The sequence below is a fragment of the Mustelus asterias genome, chromosome 24 (genome assembly GCF_964213995.1).
Source record: "Mustelus asterias chromosome 24, sMusAst1.hap1.1, whole genome shotgun sequence".
Classification (NCBI taxonomy): domain Eukaryota; kingdom Metazoa; phylum Chordata; class Chondrichthyes; order Carcharhiniformes; family Triakidae; genus Mustelus; species Mustelus asterias.
In genome coordinates, this window is record NC_135824.1 from 1,044,348 (window position 1) to 1,059,396 (window position 15,049).

Here is a 15,049-nt window from a genome sequence, read left to right on the forward strand (position 1 = left end):
GAAAACATACCCATTGGCTCCTTAAAAAGCTACACAAGGAGTCTCACTCACTTCTCCTCCCCCCACCCCCCTTTCTTTGAGAATTTCAGGTTTGCATGGTTCCGTTTTCTTCGAGTATCAGAGGCTTTTCAGATATTTAATTAGGTTTTAAAGTGAGACATTTCAATGCTGATGCACATTTCCTTACTTTTTGGTGCTTTTCTTTTCCAGCTTCACTTCTGCTTTCTTATTAAGATCAGCCAGGCACGTGGACAAATACAACTCTTTCACATCACTTGATACCGCAGGCATTTTGAAGAAACTGGCTTTTAACTGGTTCACGCCAAAGGTGGTTGTTCCTCTATACTTCGTTTTAAACAGCAAATCTACTTGCACAGTCTACAGGAAAAACAAGAAAATCATTTATGGTAAAGAAAACACACAGGAATTAAGGGGAGATGGCGGTATAGTGGTAATGTAACCTAACTAGTAATCCAGAGGCCCAGGCTAATCTTTTGGGGGGGTATGGATTCAAATCCCATGACGGCAGGTGGCACAAACATGATGGGCTGAATGGCCTCTTTCCGTGCCCTACTTTTTCTATGGTCTAATAAAATCTGGAATCAAAAGTTTGTCTCAGTAATGGTGATCATGAAATTATCATTGTCATAAAAGCCCATCTGGTTCACTAATGTCCTTTACGGAAATAAATCTGCCGTCCTCACCTGGCCTGGCCTACATGTAACTCTAGACCCTCAGCAATATAGTTGATTCTTAATTGTCTTCCGCAATGGCCGAGCAAGCCATTCAGTTCAAAAGTAACTAGGGATGGACAAAAATGCTGGTTTTGCCAGCGATGCTCACATTCGATGAAAGAATAAAAAACCGGCTCTGACAATGCAAGAAAATTGTGATGTGGGGTATAATATTTTCATATTAAAATATCCTTCCAGAGGTCCAGGTACAAACATAATGTGGCCAGCATACCAAATTCTCACTGTAGCCCTGTTAAACCAAAGGCTGGGACATGCCCATTCAAGGTAATGCCGGTCCATCTTTTACCCATTGACCGGGGAGTGGTCCTGCTCACTTTAATAAAAAAATGAAATAAACCTGAGTAGTTATTGATAGAAGAGTGAATCAAGATGCAGCCTGAAACATCCCTAACATGGAGATAGAGAATTTAAGGCACACAAGACTGCCTATTAGCCAGTTATAAATATCATGAAATCTATTGGCCCATATCCTTGAAGGTAGACTTAAAACAGACATTCGAACAACACAATCTTCTCAAAGGTATGGGAAGCATACTTCATCAATAAAAGCAAAATACTGTGGAGCTAGAGATCTGACACAAAAATAAGTGTTGGAAAAACTCAGCAGATCTGACAGCATCTGCGCAGAGAGGAAAAGTTAATCGAGTTCAATATGATGCTTCTTCGGAACTAATACACTTCATCAATAGCGGGGGAAGCAGAGAGGAATCTTATATCAGAAGCACACAGTGCACTAAGGTTTTTAAAGCCAATATTCACAAACAATTGAACGTAGGAACAAGAAAACTACGAAGGGTCATGAATGAAGCCCAGTCCATCACACAAACCAGCCTCCCATCCATTAACTCTGACTACACTTCCTACTGCCCCGGAAAAGCAGCCAGCATAATCAAGGACCCCACGCACCCCGGACATATTCTCTTCCACCTTCTTCCATCAGGAAAAAGATACAAAAGTCTGAAGTCACATACCAACCGACTCAAGAACAGCTTCTTCCCTGTTGCCATCAGGCTTTCTAATGGACCTACCTCACACTAAGTTCATCTCTCTCTACACCTTAGCTATGATTGTGACACTACATTCTGCACTCTCTCCTTTCCTTCTCTATGAACGGTATACCTTGTCTGTATAGCATGCAAGAAACAATACTTTTCACTGTATAAGGAATTAGGAGCAGGAGTAGGCAATTCAGCCCTTTGAGCCCACTCTGCCATTCTATATGATCATGGCTGATCTCCATCTCATCCGAACTCTCCACTTCCCTGCCTTTTCCCCATAGCCCTCTATCCGCTTTTGACCAAATATTTATTCTTTCTTGAATCCATATTTTGATTCTATATCCACTAGACTCTGGGCCAGTGAGTTACATAGACTCACAACCCTCTGTGTGAAGTAGCTTCTCCTTATCGCTGTCTTGAACCTCCCCCCCTCTTATTCCACAACTATGACCACTTGCCCTAGACTGTTCTAGAAGGAGGAACATTTGGTTAACATTTACTTTATCAATCCCGTTGAGTATTTTATATACCTCAATCAAATCCCTCCTCATTCTTCAATACTCCAGTGAGTACAAGCCCAAGCTACTCAACCCCTCCTCATACGACAGCCCCTTTAAACCTGGAATCAATCTAGTGAACCTCTTCTGAACCGCCTCCAGTGACACCTCCTCAAAGGAGGTGACCAGAACTGGACACAATACTCCAAGTGTGGTCTCACCAATGCCTTATACAATTGTAACAACACTTCTCTACCTTTATACTCTATAGACCCTTTGCAATAAATGCAGATTCAATTTGCCTTCCTTATAACATTCTGCATCTGCATACCCACTTTCTGAGACTCAAGCACAAGGACACCCAGATCCCTCTGCACAGGTGCCTTTTGAATCTGTTTCCCATTTAAACAGTAATTTGCCCTTTTATTTTTCTGGTCAAAATGAATAACCTCGCATTTATCCACATTAAACTCCATCTGCCAGATTCTGGCCCATTCCCATAGCCTATTAATATCCACTTGTAAACTTTATATCTCCTCATGGCCTGCTTTCCCACCTATTTTCATGTCATCAGCAAATTTCACTATGTTACAATCTGTCCCTGCTTATAGATCATTGATAGAAATTGTAATTAGTTGTGGTCCGAGAATGGAATCCTGCGGGACCCCACTAGTTACAGATCGCCAACTGGAGAAAGACCCATTTATCCCAACCTTTTGCTTTCTATCAGTCAGCCAATCCCCAATCTAAGCCACTACTCTGCCTCCAACCCGTTGGGATCTAACCTTTTGGATCAGTCTCTTGTGTGGCACCTTGGCAAATGCCTTCTGGAAGTCCAAATAGATCACAGCCACCAAATTGCCCGTTATCTACCTTGCTGGTTACACCCTCAAAGAACTTTAGCAGGTTCGTCAAACAGGACTGGTCCTTCACAAAACCGTGCTGACACTGGTGAATTGAGCGTTGCTTTTCCAGATGCTCAGTCACCTCCACCTAACTAAGGCCGGTTAGCTTAACGTCCGTAGTTGGGAAATTGCTGGAATCCATCATTAAAGAAGAAATCGCAGGACACCTGGAAAAAAATGGTTCGATCAAGCAGACGCAGCATGGATTCATGAAGGAAAAGTTGTGTTTGACAAATTTACTGGATTTTTATGAAGATGTAACGAGTGCAGTTGACAGAGGGGAACCGGTGGATGGGGTGTTTTTGGATTTCCACAAGGCGTTCGATAAGGTGCCTCACAAAAGGTTGCTGCAGAAGATTAGGGCACACGGAGTTGGGGGTAAAGTGTTAGCGTGGATTGAGGATTGGCGATCTAACAGGAAGCAAAGAGTTGGAATAAATGGGTGCTTTTCCGGTTGGCAGTTGGTGACTAGTGCCGTGCCGCAGGGATCGGTGCTGGGGCTCAACTGTTTACCATATACATAGACGATCTGGAGATGGGGACCGAGTGTAGGGTAACAAAGTTTGCAGATGATACAAAGATGAGTGGGAAAGCGAATTGCGTGGAGGATGCGGAAAGTCTGCAGAGAGATTTGGATAGGCTAAGTGAGTGGGCGAGGATCTGGCAGATGGAGTATAACGTTGACAAGTGTGAGGTTATCCACTTTGGAAGGAATAATAGTAAAATGGACTATTATTTAAATGGTGCAGAGGGACCTGGGGGTCTTTGTGCATGAATTGCAAAAACTCCGTTTGCAGGTGATCAAGAAGGCAAATGGAATGTTGGCCTTTATCGCGAAGGGGATGGAGTATAAAAGCAGGGCGGTCTTGCTGCAATTGCACAAGGTACTGGTGAGGCCGCAACTGGAGTACTGTGTGCAATTTTGGTCCCCTTATTTGAGAAGGATGTATTGGCCTTGCAGGGAGCACAGAGAAGGTTCACCAGGTTGATACCGGAGATGAGGGGGTTAGCTTATGAGGAGAGATTGAGTAGATTGGGCCTGTACTCGTTGGAGTTTAGAAGGCTGAGGGGAGATCTTATAGAGACATATAAGATAATGAAGGGGCTAGACAGGGTAGAGGCAGAGAGATTCTTTCCACTTAGAAAGGAAACAAGAACTAGGGGACACAGCCTCAAAATAAGGGGGAGTCAGTTTAGGACAGAGTTGAGGAGGAACTTCTTCTCTGAGGGTAGTGAATCTCTGAAATTCTGTGCCCATTGAAGCAGTGGAGGCTACCTCGTTAAATATGTTTAAGTCACAGGTAGATAGATTTCTGATCAATAAGGGAATTAAGGGTTATGGGGAGCGGGCGGGTAAGTGGAACTAAACCACTATCAGATCAGCCATGATCTTATTGAATGGCGGGGCAGGCTCGAGGGGCTAGATGGCCTACTCCTGCTTCTATTTCTTATGTTCTTATTAATGATTGACTCCAGCAACTTTCCCACCACAGAGGGCAAGCTTACTGTTCTGTAGTTTCCCACTTTGTACCTCTCTCCTTTCTTGAACCATCAGCTTGTGGTGCATCACACACAAAAATCTCATCTCCACGCCATTGCTGGGAATGACCTGTCTTGATCGGGATCTTGATCAATTGGGCCAGTGGGCTGACGAATGGCAGATGGAGTTTAATTTAGACAAATGCGAGGTGATGCATTTTGGTAGATTGAACCAGGGCAGGACTTACTCAGTTAATGGTAGGGCGTTGGGGAGAGTTACAGAACAAAGAGATCTAGGGGTACATGTTCATAGCTCCTTGAAAGTGGAGTCACAGGTGGACAGAGTGGTGAAGAAGGCATTCGGCATGCTTGGTTTCATCGGTCAGAACATTGAATACAGGAGTTGGGACGTCTTGTTGAAGTTGTACAAGACATTGGTAAGGCCACATTTGGAATACTGCGTGCAATTCTGGTCACCCTATTATAGAAAGGATATTATTAAACTAGAAAGGGTGCAGGAAAGATTTACTAGGATGCTACCGGGACTTGATGGATTGAGTTATAAGGAGAGGCTGGATAGACTGGGACTTTTTTCTCTGGAGCATAGGAGGCTGAGGGGTGATCTTATAGAGGTCTATAAAATAATGAGGGGCACAGATCAGCTAGATAGTCAATATCTTTTCCCAAAGATAGGGGAGTCTAAAACTACAGGGCATAGGTTTAAGATGAGAGGGGAGATACAAAAGTGTCCAGAGGGGCAATTTTTTCACACAGAGGGTGGTGAGTGTCTGGAACAAGCTGCCAGAGGTAGTAGTAGAGGCGAGTACAATTTTGTCTTTTAAAAAGCATTTAGATAGTTACATGGGTATAGAGGAATATGGGCCAAATGCGGGCAATTGGAATTAGCTTAGGGGTTTCAAAAAAAAGGGCAGCATGGACAAGTTGGGCCAAAGGGCCTGTTTCCATTCTGTAAACCTCGATGACTCTACTCAACAACTCATGGAATTTGCAAATGTCAGGCAGCTAGCACATGCAAGTTCTAAGCACAGTATTTTGGTCAAAATATTTATTTAATAGTTCACACCAACAAGTAGTATGGTCGGATTCAAGCCCCGCCGCCGCTGCGGGTGAGGACAGAGAATTTGGCGCTCGGTCAAATCTCCATTCACTGGAACAGGAGCAGAGAATTCCGCTGTCGTGAACTGCTGGAGAATTCCAGCCATGATCTTATTGAATGGTGGGGCTGGCTCGAAGGGTCAAATGGCATACTCCTGCTCATCTTCCTTACAGTTTATATCCTGCTCTACTCAATTTTAACAAAACTAAAACCAGAACATGGCCTAAAAGCATTGGTCCCATTTTTGGGTTACCTGCTTGGTGGGTTGTCCCTCTTTATCCGAGCTAATTTGCTGGCTGGAGACATTAATGTTAATCCAGGATCAACTGAAATTAAACAATGAGGACTTTGCAATTAGGCCTGTAAAACAGATCGTATCATGTGCTCCAGCTGCTCAAGGTGGCATAACAATTGTTCGGGAGCATTGGATGAAACACTGTCACATCATATTATCTACATTGATGATATGTCAGATTTGCGACAGTTTGAATACATGGACTGTCGGATTCAACCCAGGTACCAGGAATAAATTTGCTTCGCTATCACTATCCTATAGACAAATGGACCACCAACCAAAATGCTTACAAAGAAAGTTACACCAATGAAGTTGAGATTAAGATGATGAATGGGTGAATTCAAGTTGATCCAAAGTGAAGCAACGGAGGCAGGAGAAAAGACAAATTCCTCCACCAAAACTCAAGTGGACAGGATCAGAAAACGGATGGTCACATGTAACCAGGCCTGCTCAAGGCCAGCAATCTCCCAATATAACAAAGACTAAAAGAAAACACAGGAAAGGCCAAAGTTACTCTTCAAAATCGTTCCAAGTTAAACACAATCAAGATTGTAATTATAAATTATAACTGTATTCAAGACAATGTCGCTCTACTGAAATTAATCAGCCAAAAAAAACTGGATATTCCATCAACTGAATTGACACTTGAAAATATTTACACTGCAGATATATTTCCAGAAGGTTTTACAGTATATCATAAAGATAGATCTGCTAAAGGAGGAGGAGGAACTCCGCGCCTAACATGGGAGTTAATATGGGACCAACTGACCCTTCAGTGGAGAGATGTTTTTGCTGGAGCTTACTATCAGATACCCAGAATTTAGTAAATAACCTAGATACTTTGTAATACAATATCATCACCCTCCATCATATTAAGTGGGGATTTTAATCCCCCCAATGTTCCTTGGTATTAAGATGGCCCCCAATGGGCAATACACTCACGTCAGGAGAAGTTAATACCGTAAAATATTACCTGTCAACACTGGAACACCAATGGAACTGAGAAAATATCACATCATCTCATTACACATGCTGCTCTGAAGAGATCCATCAAGCCCCATTTTAAAAAAAATTAATTCATGGGATGTGGGCATCACTGACCATGCCAGCATTTATTACCCACCCCTAACTGGGCTAGAACTTAGGCCACTTCAGAGTTAACCAAAAATTGGTGTGGACTGGAAGTCACATGTAGAAGGCAGATTTCCTTCCCCAAAAGGACATTAGGGAATCAGATGTGTTTTTAAATGACAATCGACAATGATTTCAAGGTTATCATTTGACTTTTAATTCCAGGTTTTTATTGAATTGCCGTGGTGGGATTCAAACCTAGATCCCCAGAGTGTTGCCCTGGATGTCTGGGTTACTAGGCCAGCAACAATACCACTACGTCACTGCCTTCCAGGGATAAGTAATCTGCAGTAACGGAAGAGCACTGCATTAAGGCACCATTGCACCGTTAACCACTGAGGAAAGTGCCAGGAGCAGCACATCAACATTGATGCCTTTAAGAGCAAAGCTCCACAGATAATAAATGTTTCTCAATAACTCTCTTGAGACCAACTCTAGACAAGAACTGGAAAGTGTTTACTGAATATGTAAAACACTGTAAATCTATATGCTCCTCACAAAATCTACTCAAATGGGGTTACAGACTCTTGCAAAACGAAAGTCTGCAAAAAGCAGAAACTATATTCCTGAGCTAAACATTCTTGGTGGAATGACAATCCTTTGAAGAAGGAAGTGATCTGGATTGAGTTTGAGCAGTACCAACTGTGGTCAGAGAGATTTGATGTGCCAAATATAAATATGAAATTAAACTGGCTAGGAAATTTTGGAGGCACGCTAAATCAAAATAAAAGGATATTACTGGATTTTACTTATTATTAGATAAATGTGAGGTGATGCACTGTGTTAGATTGAACCAGAGAAGACCTACTCAGTTAATGGCAGGGCGTTGGGGAGCGTCATAGAACAAAGAGATCTAGGAGTACAGGTTCATTGTTCCTTGGTAGGACCACACTTGGCATACTCTGTGCAATTCTGGTCACCCTATTATAGAAATATTATCAAACTAGAAAGAGTGCAGAAAAGGTTTACTCGGATGCTACCGGGACTTGATGGTTTGAGTTATAAGGAAAGAATAATCCAGGTAATTACAGGCCGGTGAGCCTTACATCAGTTGTAGGGAAATTATTGGAGAGGATTCTTCGAGACAGGATTTATTCCCACTTGGAAATAAGTGGACGTATTAGTGAGAGGCAACATGGTTTTGTGAAGGGGAGGTCGTGTCTCATGAACTTGATCGAGTTTTTCGAGGAAGTGACGAAGATGATTGATGAGGGTAGGGCAGTGGATGTTGTCTACATGAACTTCAGTAAGGCCTCTGACAAGGTCCCTCATGGCAGACCAGTGCAGAAGGTGAAGTCGCATGGGATCAGAGGTGAGCTGGCAAGGTGGATACAAAACTGGCTCGGTCGAAGTCCTGTCTGGAGACAATACACATCTCTTTAACCTGTGCTTAATGCTCCCTCCACTCACATTGTCTGTATCTTTAAGACCTGGTTGGCTGTAGAGATTTGCATTCTAATCAGTATTCTGTAACTTGATTTTGTGTCTCTGTGCCCTGTATGAGAGCAGATTTCCACTCCATCTGACGAAGGAGCAGCGCTCCGAAAGCTAATGGTATTTGCTACCAAATAAACCTGTTGGACTTTAACCTGGTGCTGTTAAAACTCTTACTGTGTTTACCCCAGTCCAATGCCGGCATCTCCACATCGGTCAAAGAAGACAGAGGGTAGCAGTGGAAGGGTGCTTTTCTGAATGGAGGGCTGTGACAAGTGACATTCCTCAGGGATCAGTGCTGGGACCTTTGCTGTTTGTAATATAGATATATAAACGATTTGGAGGAAAATGTAACTGGTTTGGTTAGTAAGTTTGAGGACAACACAAAGGTTGGTGGATTTGCGGATAGCGATGAGGACCATCAGAGGATACAGCAGGATATAGATCAGTTGGAGACTTGGGCGGAGAGATGGCAGATGGAGTTTAATCCGGACAAATGTGAGGTAATGCATTTTGGAATGTCTAATCCAGATAGGAAATATACAGTAAATGGCAGAACCCTTAAGAATATTGATAGGCAAAGGGATCTGGGTGTACAGGTACACAGGTCACTGAAAGTGGCAATGCAGGTGGAGAAGGTAGTCAAGGCGGCAAACGGCATGCTTGTCTTCATCGGCCGGGGTACTGAGTTTAAAAATTGACAAGTCATGTTGCAGCTTTATAGAACCTTAGTTAGGCCGCACTTGGAATATAGTGTTCAATTCTGGTCGCCACACTACCAGAAGGATTTGGAGGCTTTGGAGAGGGTACAGAAAAGATTTACCAGGATGTTGCCTGGTATGGAGGGCATTAGCTATGAGGAGAGGTTGGAGAAACTTGGTTTGTTCTCACTGGAGCGACGGAGGTTGAGGGGAGACCTGATAGAAGTCTACAGGATTATGAGAGGCATGGACAGAGTGGATAGTCAGAAGCTTTTTCCTAGGGTGGAAGAGTCAATTACTAGGGGGCATAGGTTTAAGGTGTGAGGGGCAAGGTTTAAAGGAGATGTACAAGGCAGATTTTTTACACAGAGAATAGTGGGTGCCTGGAACTCGTTGCCGGGGGAGGTAGTGGAAGCGGATATGGTAGTGACTTTTAAGGGACGTCTTGACAAGTACATGAATAGGATGGGAATAGAGGGATATGGTCCTCGGAAGGGTAGAAGTGCAGGCTTGGAGGGCCGAAGGGCCTGTTCCTGTGCTGTAATTTTCTTTGTTCTTGGAGAGGCTGGATAGACTGACACTTTTTTCTCTGCAGCGTAGGAGGGGGTTAGGGGTGGTCTTATAGAGGTCTATAAAATAACGAGGGGCATAGATAAGGTAGATAGTCAACATCTTTTCCCAAAGGTAGGGGGAGTCTAAAACTAAAACTAGAGGGCATAGGCTTATGGTGAGAGGGAGAGATAAAAAAGGGTCCAGGGGGGCAATTTTTTCAGAGGGTGGTGAGTGTCTGGAACGAGCAGCCAGAGACAGTAGCAGAGGGGGGTACAATTTTGTCTTTTAAAAGCATTGACAGTTACATTGGTAAGATGGGTATAGGGGGATATGGGCGAAACGTGGGCAATTGGGCCTAACCTAATGGTTAAAAAATGGGCGGCATGGACAAGTTAGACCAAAGGGCCTGTTTCCATGCTGTAAATTCACTGGAATCCCAATTTAGCACATAGGGAGAAGTTACTATTAGATAACAAGGAAAAAGTTGGAGCTCTAAACTTACAATTTCAGAGCGTCTCCAAGGAAGGAATCAGAGCTCCCGAGGATGAATCTGCCATATGAGGGTAGCCTTACAAAAACCACATATGTTATAACAAGTGTTGAGAAATACTTCCATAACACTGATCATCTATCTAAACTTGTGGTCCTGATGACATCCTAACCCATGCACTTAAAACTGCAACATGAGTTTTCCCGATGTGACAATATATCTTTCAACAATCCATTAGCACAGGTGAACTATTTGTAGACTGCCTATGAACTAATATCTCTCCAACTTACAAGAATCCCCGAGTGATCCAGTAAACTACCAAGCTATTTCACTTAATGTTTGCGGTGAATTACTAGAGCATTTCATTGACAGTCAGTTAATGAGACATCCTGAGGACAGAATACCTTCATCAATAAACAGCATGCCTTTAGTAAAGCTCGATCAACATAAATACATCCTCACCATCCACAACTGACCGGTAACCTTAACTAGTTTGTGGTGATGCAATTCTCATCTTAGATTTTCCAAAGGTTTAAATTGTGTGTCACACACAAAAACACTGGACAAACCAGATTATGAAATCAGAGGAAATACTAAGCAATGGATAAGAACATTTCTTACCATGGATGATATTGGAATAGTGTAGATTAGAGGGGTTTTAGATTGGTACCACTGGTCGGCGCAACATCAAGGGCCGAAGGGCCTGTACTGCGCTGTAATGTTCTATGTTCTACCAAACATCAATGAAAGAGACAGTGAACGGGGAAGCCTCAAACTGGAAACCATTCTTAAGCACCATACCCCAAGATATCTTCCTGGGTCCAAACTTTTCCTCCTCTTATAAATAACATCCAGGATGGAATATCAAGCCATATTAGACGCAGTGAACGACTCCCTAGGTTATAGCACCATTGCTGAAGCAAATGAGTTTAGCCCTCAGAAAGATCCAAATATCTCAAATTATATAGGCCGCTGGTCCACTGGTAGGCAACAACAACAAGGCACAATTCCCCCCCTGAAGTTACTAAAGCCATTTTTTCGGAAACCCTAATCCAAAATAATTCGAAGTGGAAATGTACAAAGTAAATAGTTGACTTTGTTAAATAGAACTTTCATCACTCTTCAACTATAGTGAAGAAAATGCTATTCCACTGATTAGGCTATCTCGAGTACAGCGTAGGCACTTAGGATCCATATACTTCTAAAAACATTACCCTCCTTGAAAAAGTTCAACGCCAGGCAGCTCATTTTATTGCTAACGATTACTCACAAGATTCTAGTGTCTCAGAGTTGGTCACGTCATAAGGCTGGCACCACCTCCAGAACTGAAGATCAGTAAGTTGACATGCCTCTACATAATTTTATATTTATTAGTGTCACAAGTAGGCTTACATAACACTGCAATGAAGTTGCTTGTGAAAATCCCCTAGTCGCCACACTCTGACGCCTGTTTGGGTACACTGAGGGAGAATTTAGCATGTCAATGCACCTAACCAGAACATCTTTCAGACTGCGGGAAGAAACCGGAACACCTGGAGGAAACCCACGCAGACACAGGGAGAACATGCAGACTCTGCACAGACAGTGACCAAAGCCTGGGATCAAACCCACATCCCTGGCACTGAGGCAGCAGTGCCAACCACTGTGCCATCCAACTTCAAGTAACAATTAAATATTTCTAAGCAGTGCATTAAGTCCAAAAATGACGAGCTCAGAGTTCATTACCAACAGGTCAACTACTTCCTTTCCTAACTCCTTTTGCCCCATGGAATAATTAAGGACTGGAACAATTTTCCACAAACCTTAAATCACCATGTCCTCGACGACTCGTTGAGATTCGAGTGCAGTCAATGTAGACTATGTAGGGAAATCTTACCAAATAGACCCTTTCATCAGCCCGAACAGCCTAAAATTTTTAATCATCATTTGCATTACTCAATACAGACATGGGACAAAAATATATTGACACAGCAATCAGATGTCCCTAATTGGTTCAGCCGGACAGTTACTTACACAACAATTTCGCAGGTTAAAATCGCGGCTCCGCAGAAACACTGTCACCAAGAAGACCTTCAAACCCCAGACACAGTGGCTGTAGTCGCAGCAGTTGGTAAAGGAGGGGCAGCCAGTGCCGGAGTTTAAAACTGGAATAGGCCGGGGCCCCTCGGCAGCCAGTAGGCCCCGGCTCTAGTCAGAGCGTCTCACACTCACCCACCTCTACACACACACGCCGGCGGTGTAGGCTGCACCGTGCCCGGGATAAGGGTGTGGGGACAGGCCGGTAGAGCGGGCAGGCTCCCGGTTCTCGGTCTCTCGCAGCGGCTCCCGAACAATGCTCAGCAACATCACATGATACCATTTACTGCGCCTGCGCGCCCGCCATCTTGCTAAAGGACATGAACAGGCCGCATGCGCATTCCACCCCCACTCCACAATTCTGAAACAATAACAATGCAAGACTAACACAGGCAAGGGGCTGCAATACCGGCATAGGAGGCGGCCAGTTAGCCCATGCCAAACATTTGGAGCCCTGATGCTTTACTTACCACAAGTGCCCTTCGAAATCATTTCTTCTCCACTTCCACCACCCATGCAGGCAGTGAGTTAGTTCCAGGTCATTACCACTCTGTGCCCCTATTTTGTTTTGCTCAATACCTTAAATCTGTATCCCCTCGCTCTTCATACCATCAAGCAAGCAGGAACAACTTTTCTTTGTCCGCCTCATCTTGTACCCCTCTATCTTTGCTCCAAGGAAAACAACCTCACCTTCTTCAAAGCTAAAGTTAAAAAGTTTATTTATTAATCACAAGCAGGCTTACATTAACACTACAATGAAGTTACTGTGAAAATCCTCTAGTTGCCACACTCCGGCACCTGTTCGGGTACACTGAGGGAGAATTTAGCATGGCCAATTCACCTAACCTGCACATCTTTGGACTGTGGGTGGAAACCGGAGCACCCAGAAGAAACCCACGCAGAGGAGAACGTGCAAACTCCACACAGACAGTGATCCAAACCGGGAATCGAACCTGGGGCTCTGGCGCTGTGAGGCAGCAGTGCTCACCACTGTGCCGCCCCTAAACTAACCTTGTAACTTAAATCCATCATTCCAAGAATCACTCTGGAAAATTTCCTCTGCACCCCATAAAGGACACATCCTTCCAAAATAATGTGGCATAGTGGTTAGCACGGCTGTCTCACAGCGCCAGGGACCCGCATTCGATTCCAGCCTTGGGTGACTTGCACATTCTCCCCATATCTGCGTGGGTCTTCTCCCACAGTCTAAAGATGTGTTGGTTAGGTGGATTGGCCATGCCAAATTGCCCTGAAGTGTCGGTTGGTGAGATTAGTGGGGTAAATATATGAGGTGACAGGAATAGGGTCTAGATAAGATGCTCTGTCGAAGAGTCAGTGCACACTCGATGGGCTGAATGGTCTCCTTCTGCACTGTAGGGGTTCTTTGAGAAATGGACACAATATTGGTGTCCTAACCTGAGCCTTGTAAAGCTTCAGCATAACCATAGAACCATAGAACATTACAGCACAGAAACAGGCCTTTTGGCCCTTCTTGGCTGTGCCGAACCATTTTTCTGCCGAGTCCCACTGACCTGCACCTGGACCATATCCCTCCACACCCCTCTCATCCATGTACCTGTCCAAGTTTTTCTTAAATGTTAAAAGTGAGCCCGCATTCACCACTTCATCTGGCAGCTCATTCCACACTCCCACCACTCTCTGTGTGAAGAAGCCCCCCCTAATATTCCCTTTAAACTTTTCCCCCTTCACCCATGTCCTCTAGTTTTTTTCTCCCCTAGCCTCAGTGGAAAAAGTCTGCTTGCATTCACTCTATCTATACCCATCATAATTTTATACACCTCTATCAAATCTCCCCTCATTCTTCTACGCTCCAGGGAATAAAGTCCTAACCTATTCAATCTTTCTCTGCAACTCAGTTTCTCAAGTCCCGGCAACATCCTTGTAAACCTTCTCTGCACTCTTTCAACCTTATTAATATCCTTCCTGTAATTAGGTGACCAAAACTGCACACAATACTCTAAATTCGGCCTCACCAATGTCTTATACAACCTCACCATAACATTCCAACTCTTATACTCAATACTTTGATTTATAAAGGCCAATGTACCAAAAGCACTCTTTACGACCCTATCTACCTGTGACGCCACGTTTAGGGAATTATGCATCTGTATTCCCAGGTCCCTCTGTTCTACTGCACTCTTCAGTGTCCTACCATTTACCTTGTATGTTCTACCTTGGTTTGTCCTTCCAAAGTGCAATACCTCACACTTGTCTGCATTAAACTTCATCTGCCATTTTTCAGCCCATTTTTCTAGCTGGTCCAAATCCCTCTGCAAACTTTGAAAACCTTCCTTACTGTCTACTACACCTCCAATCTTTGTATCATTAGAAAATTTGCTGATCCAATTTACCACATTATCATCCAGATGATTGATATAGATGACAAACAACAATGGACCCAGCACTGATCCGTGTGGCACACCACTAGTCACAGGCCTCCACTCAGAGAAGCAATCCTCCACTACCACTCTGGCTTCTTCCATTGAAGTCATGATGTGGAGATGCCGGCGTTGGACTGGGGTAAACACAGTAAGAAGTTTAACAACACCAGGTTAAAGTCCAACAGGTTTATTTGGTAGCAAAAGCCACACAAGCTTT

At 43.8% G+C, this 15,049-nt stretch overlaps 1 protein-coding gene across 6 annotated transcripts in view; it reads right to left on the minus strand.

Moving 5' to 3' along the window:
• The window catches only part of usp8 (ubiquitin specific peptidase 8), a 66,312-nt gene that overhangs the window by 45,954 nt on the left and 5,309 nt on the right, over positions 1–15,049 (minus strand). For 2 of the 6 annotated variants that reach the window (XM_078241115.1, XM_078241113.1), the window contains exon 2: positions 188–378. In XM_078241115.1, the coding sequence (XP_078097241.1) occupies positions 188–291 (104 nt within the window). In that variant the 5' untranslated portion in view covers positions 292–378. Of the gene's footprint in view, positions 1–187; positions 379–6,336; positions 6,474–12,156; positions 12,178–12,367; positions 12,725–15,049 lie in introns of those variants that run through there. The other 4 variants (XM_078241114.1, XM_078241112.1, XM_078241117.1 and 1 more) reach the window with 4 other exon arrangements.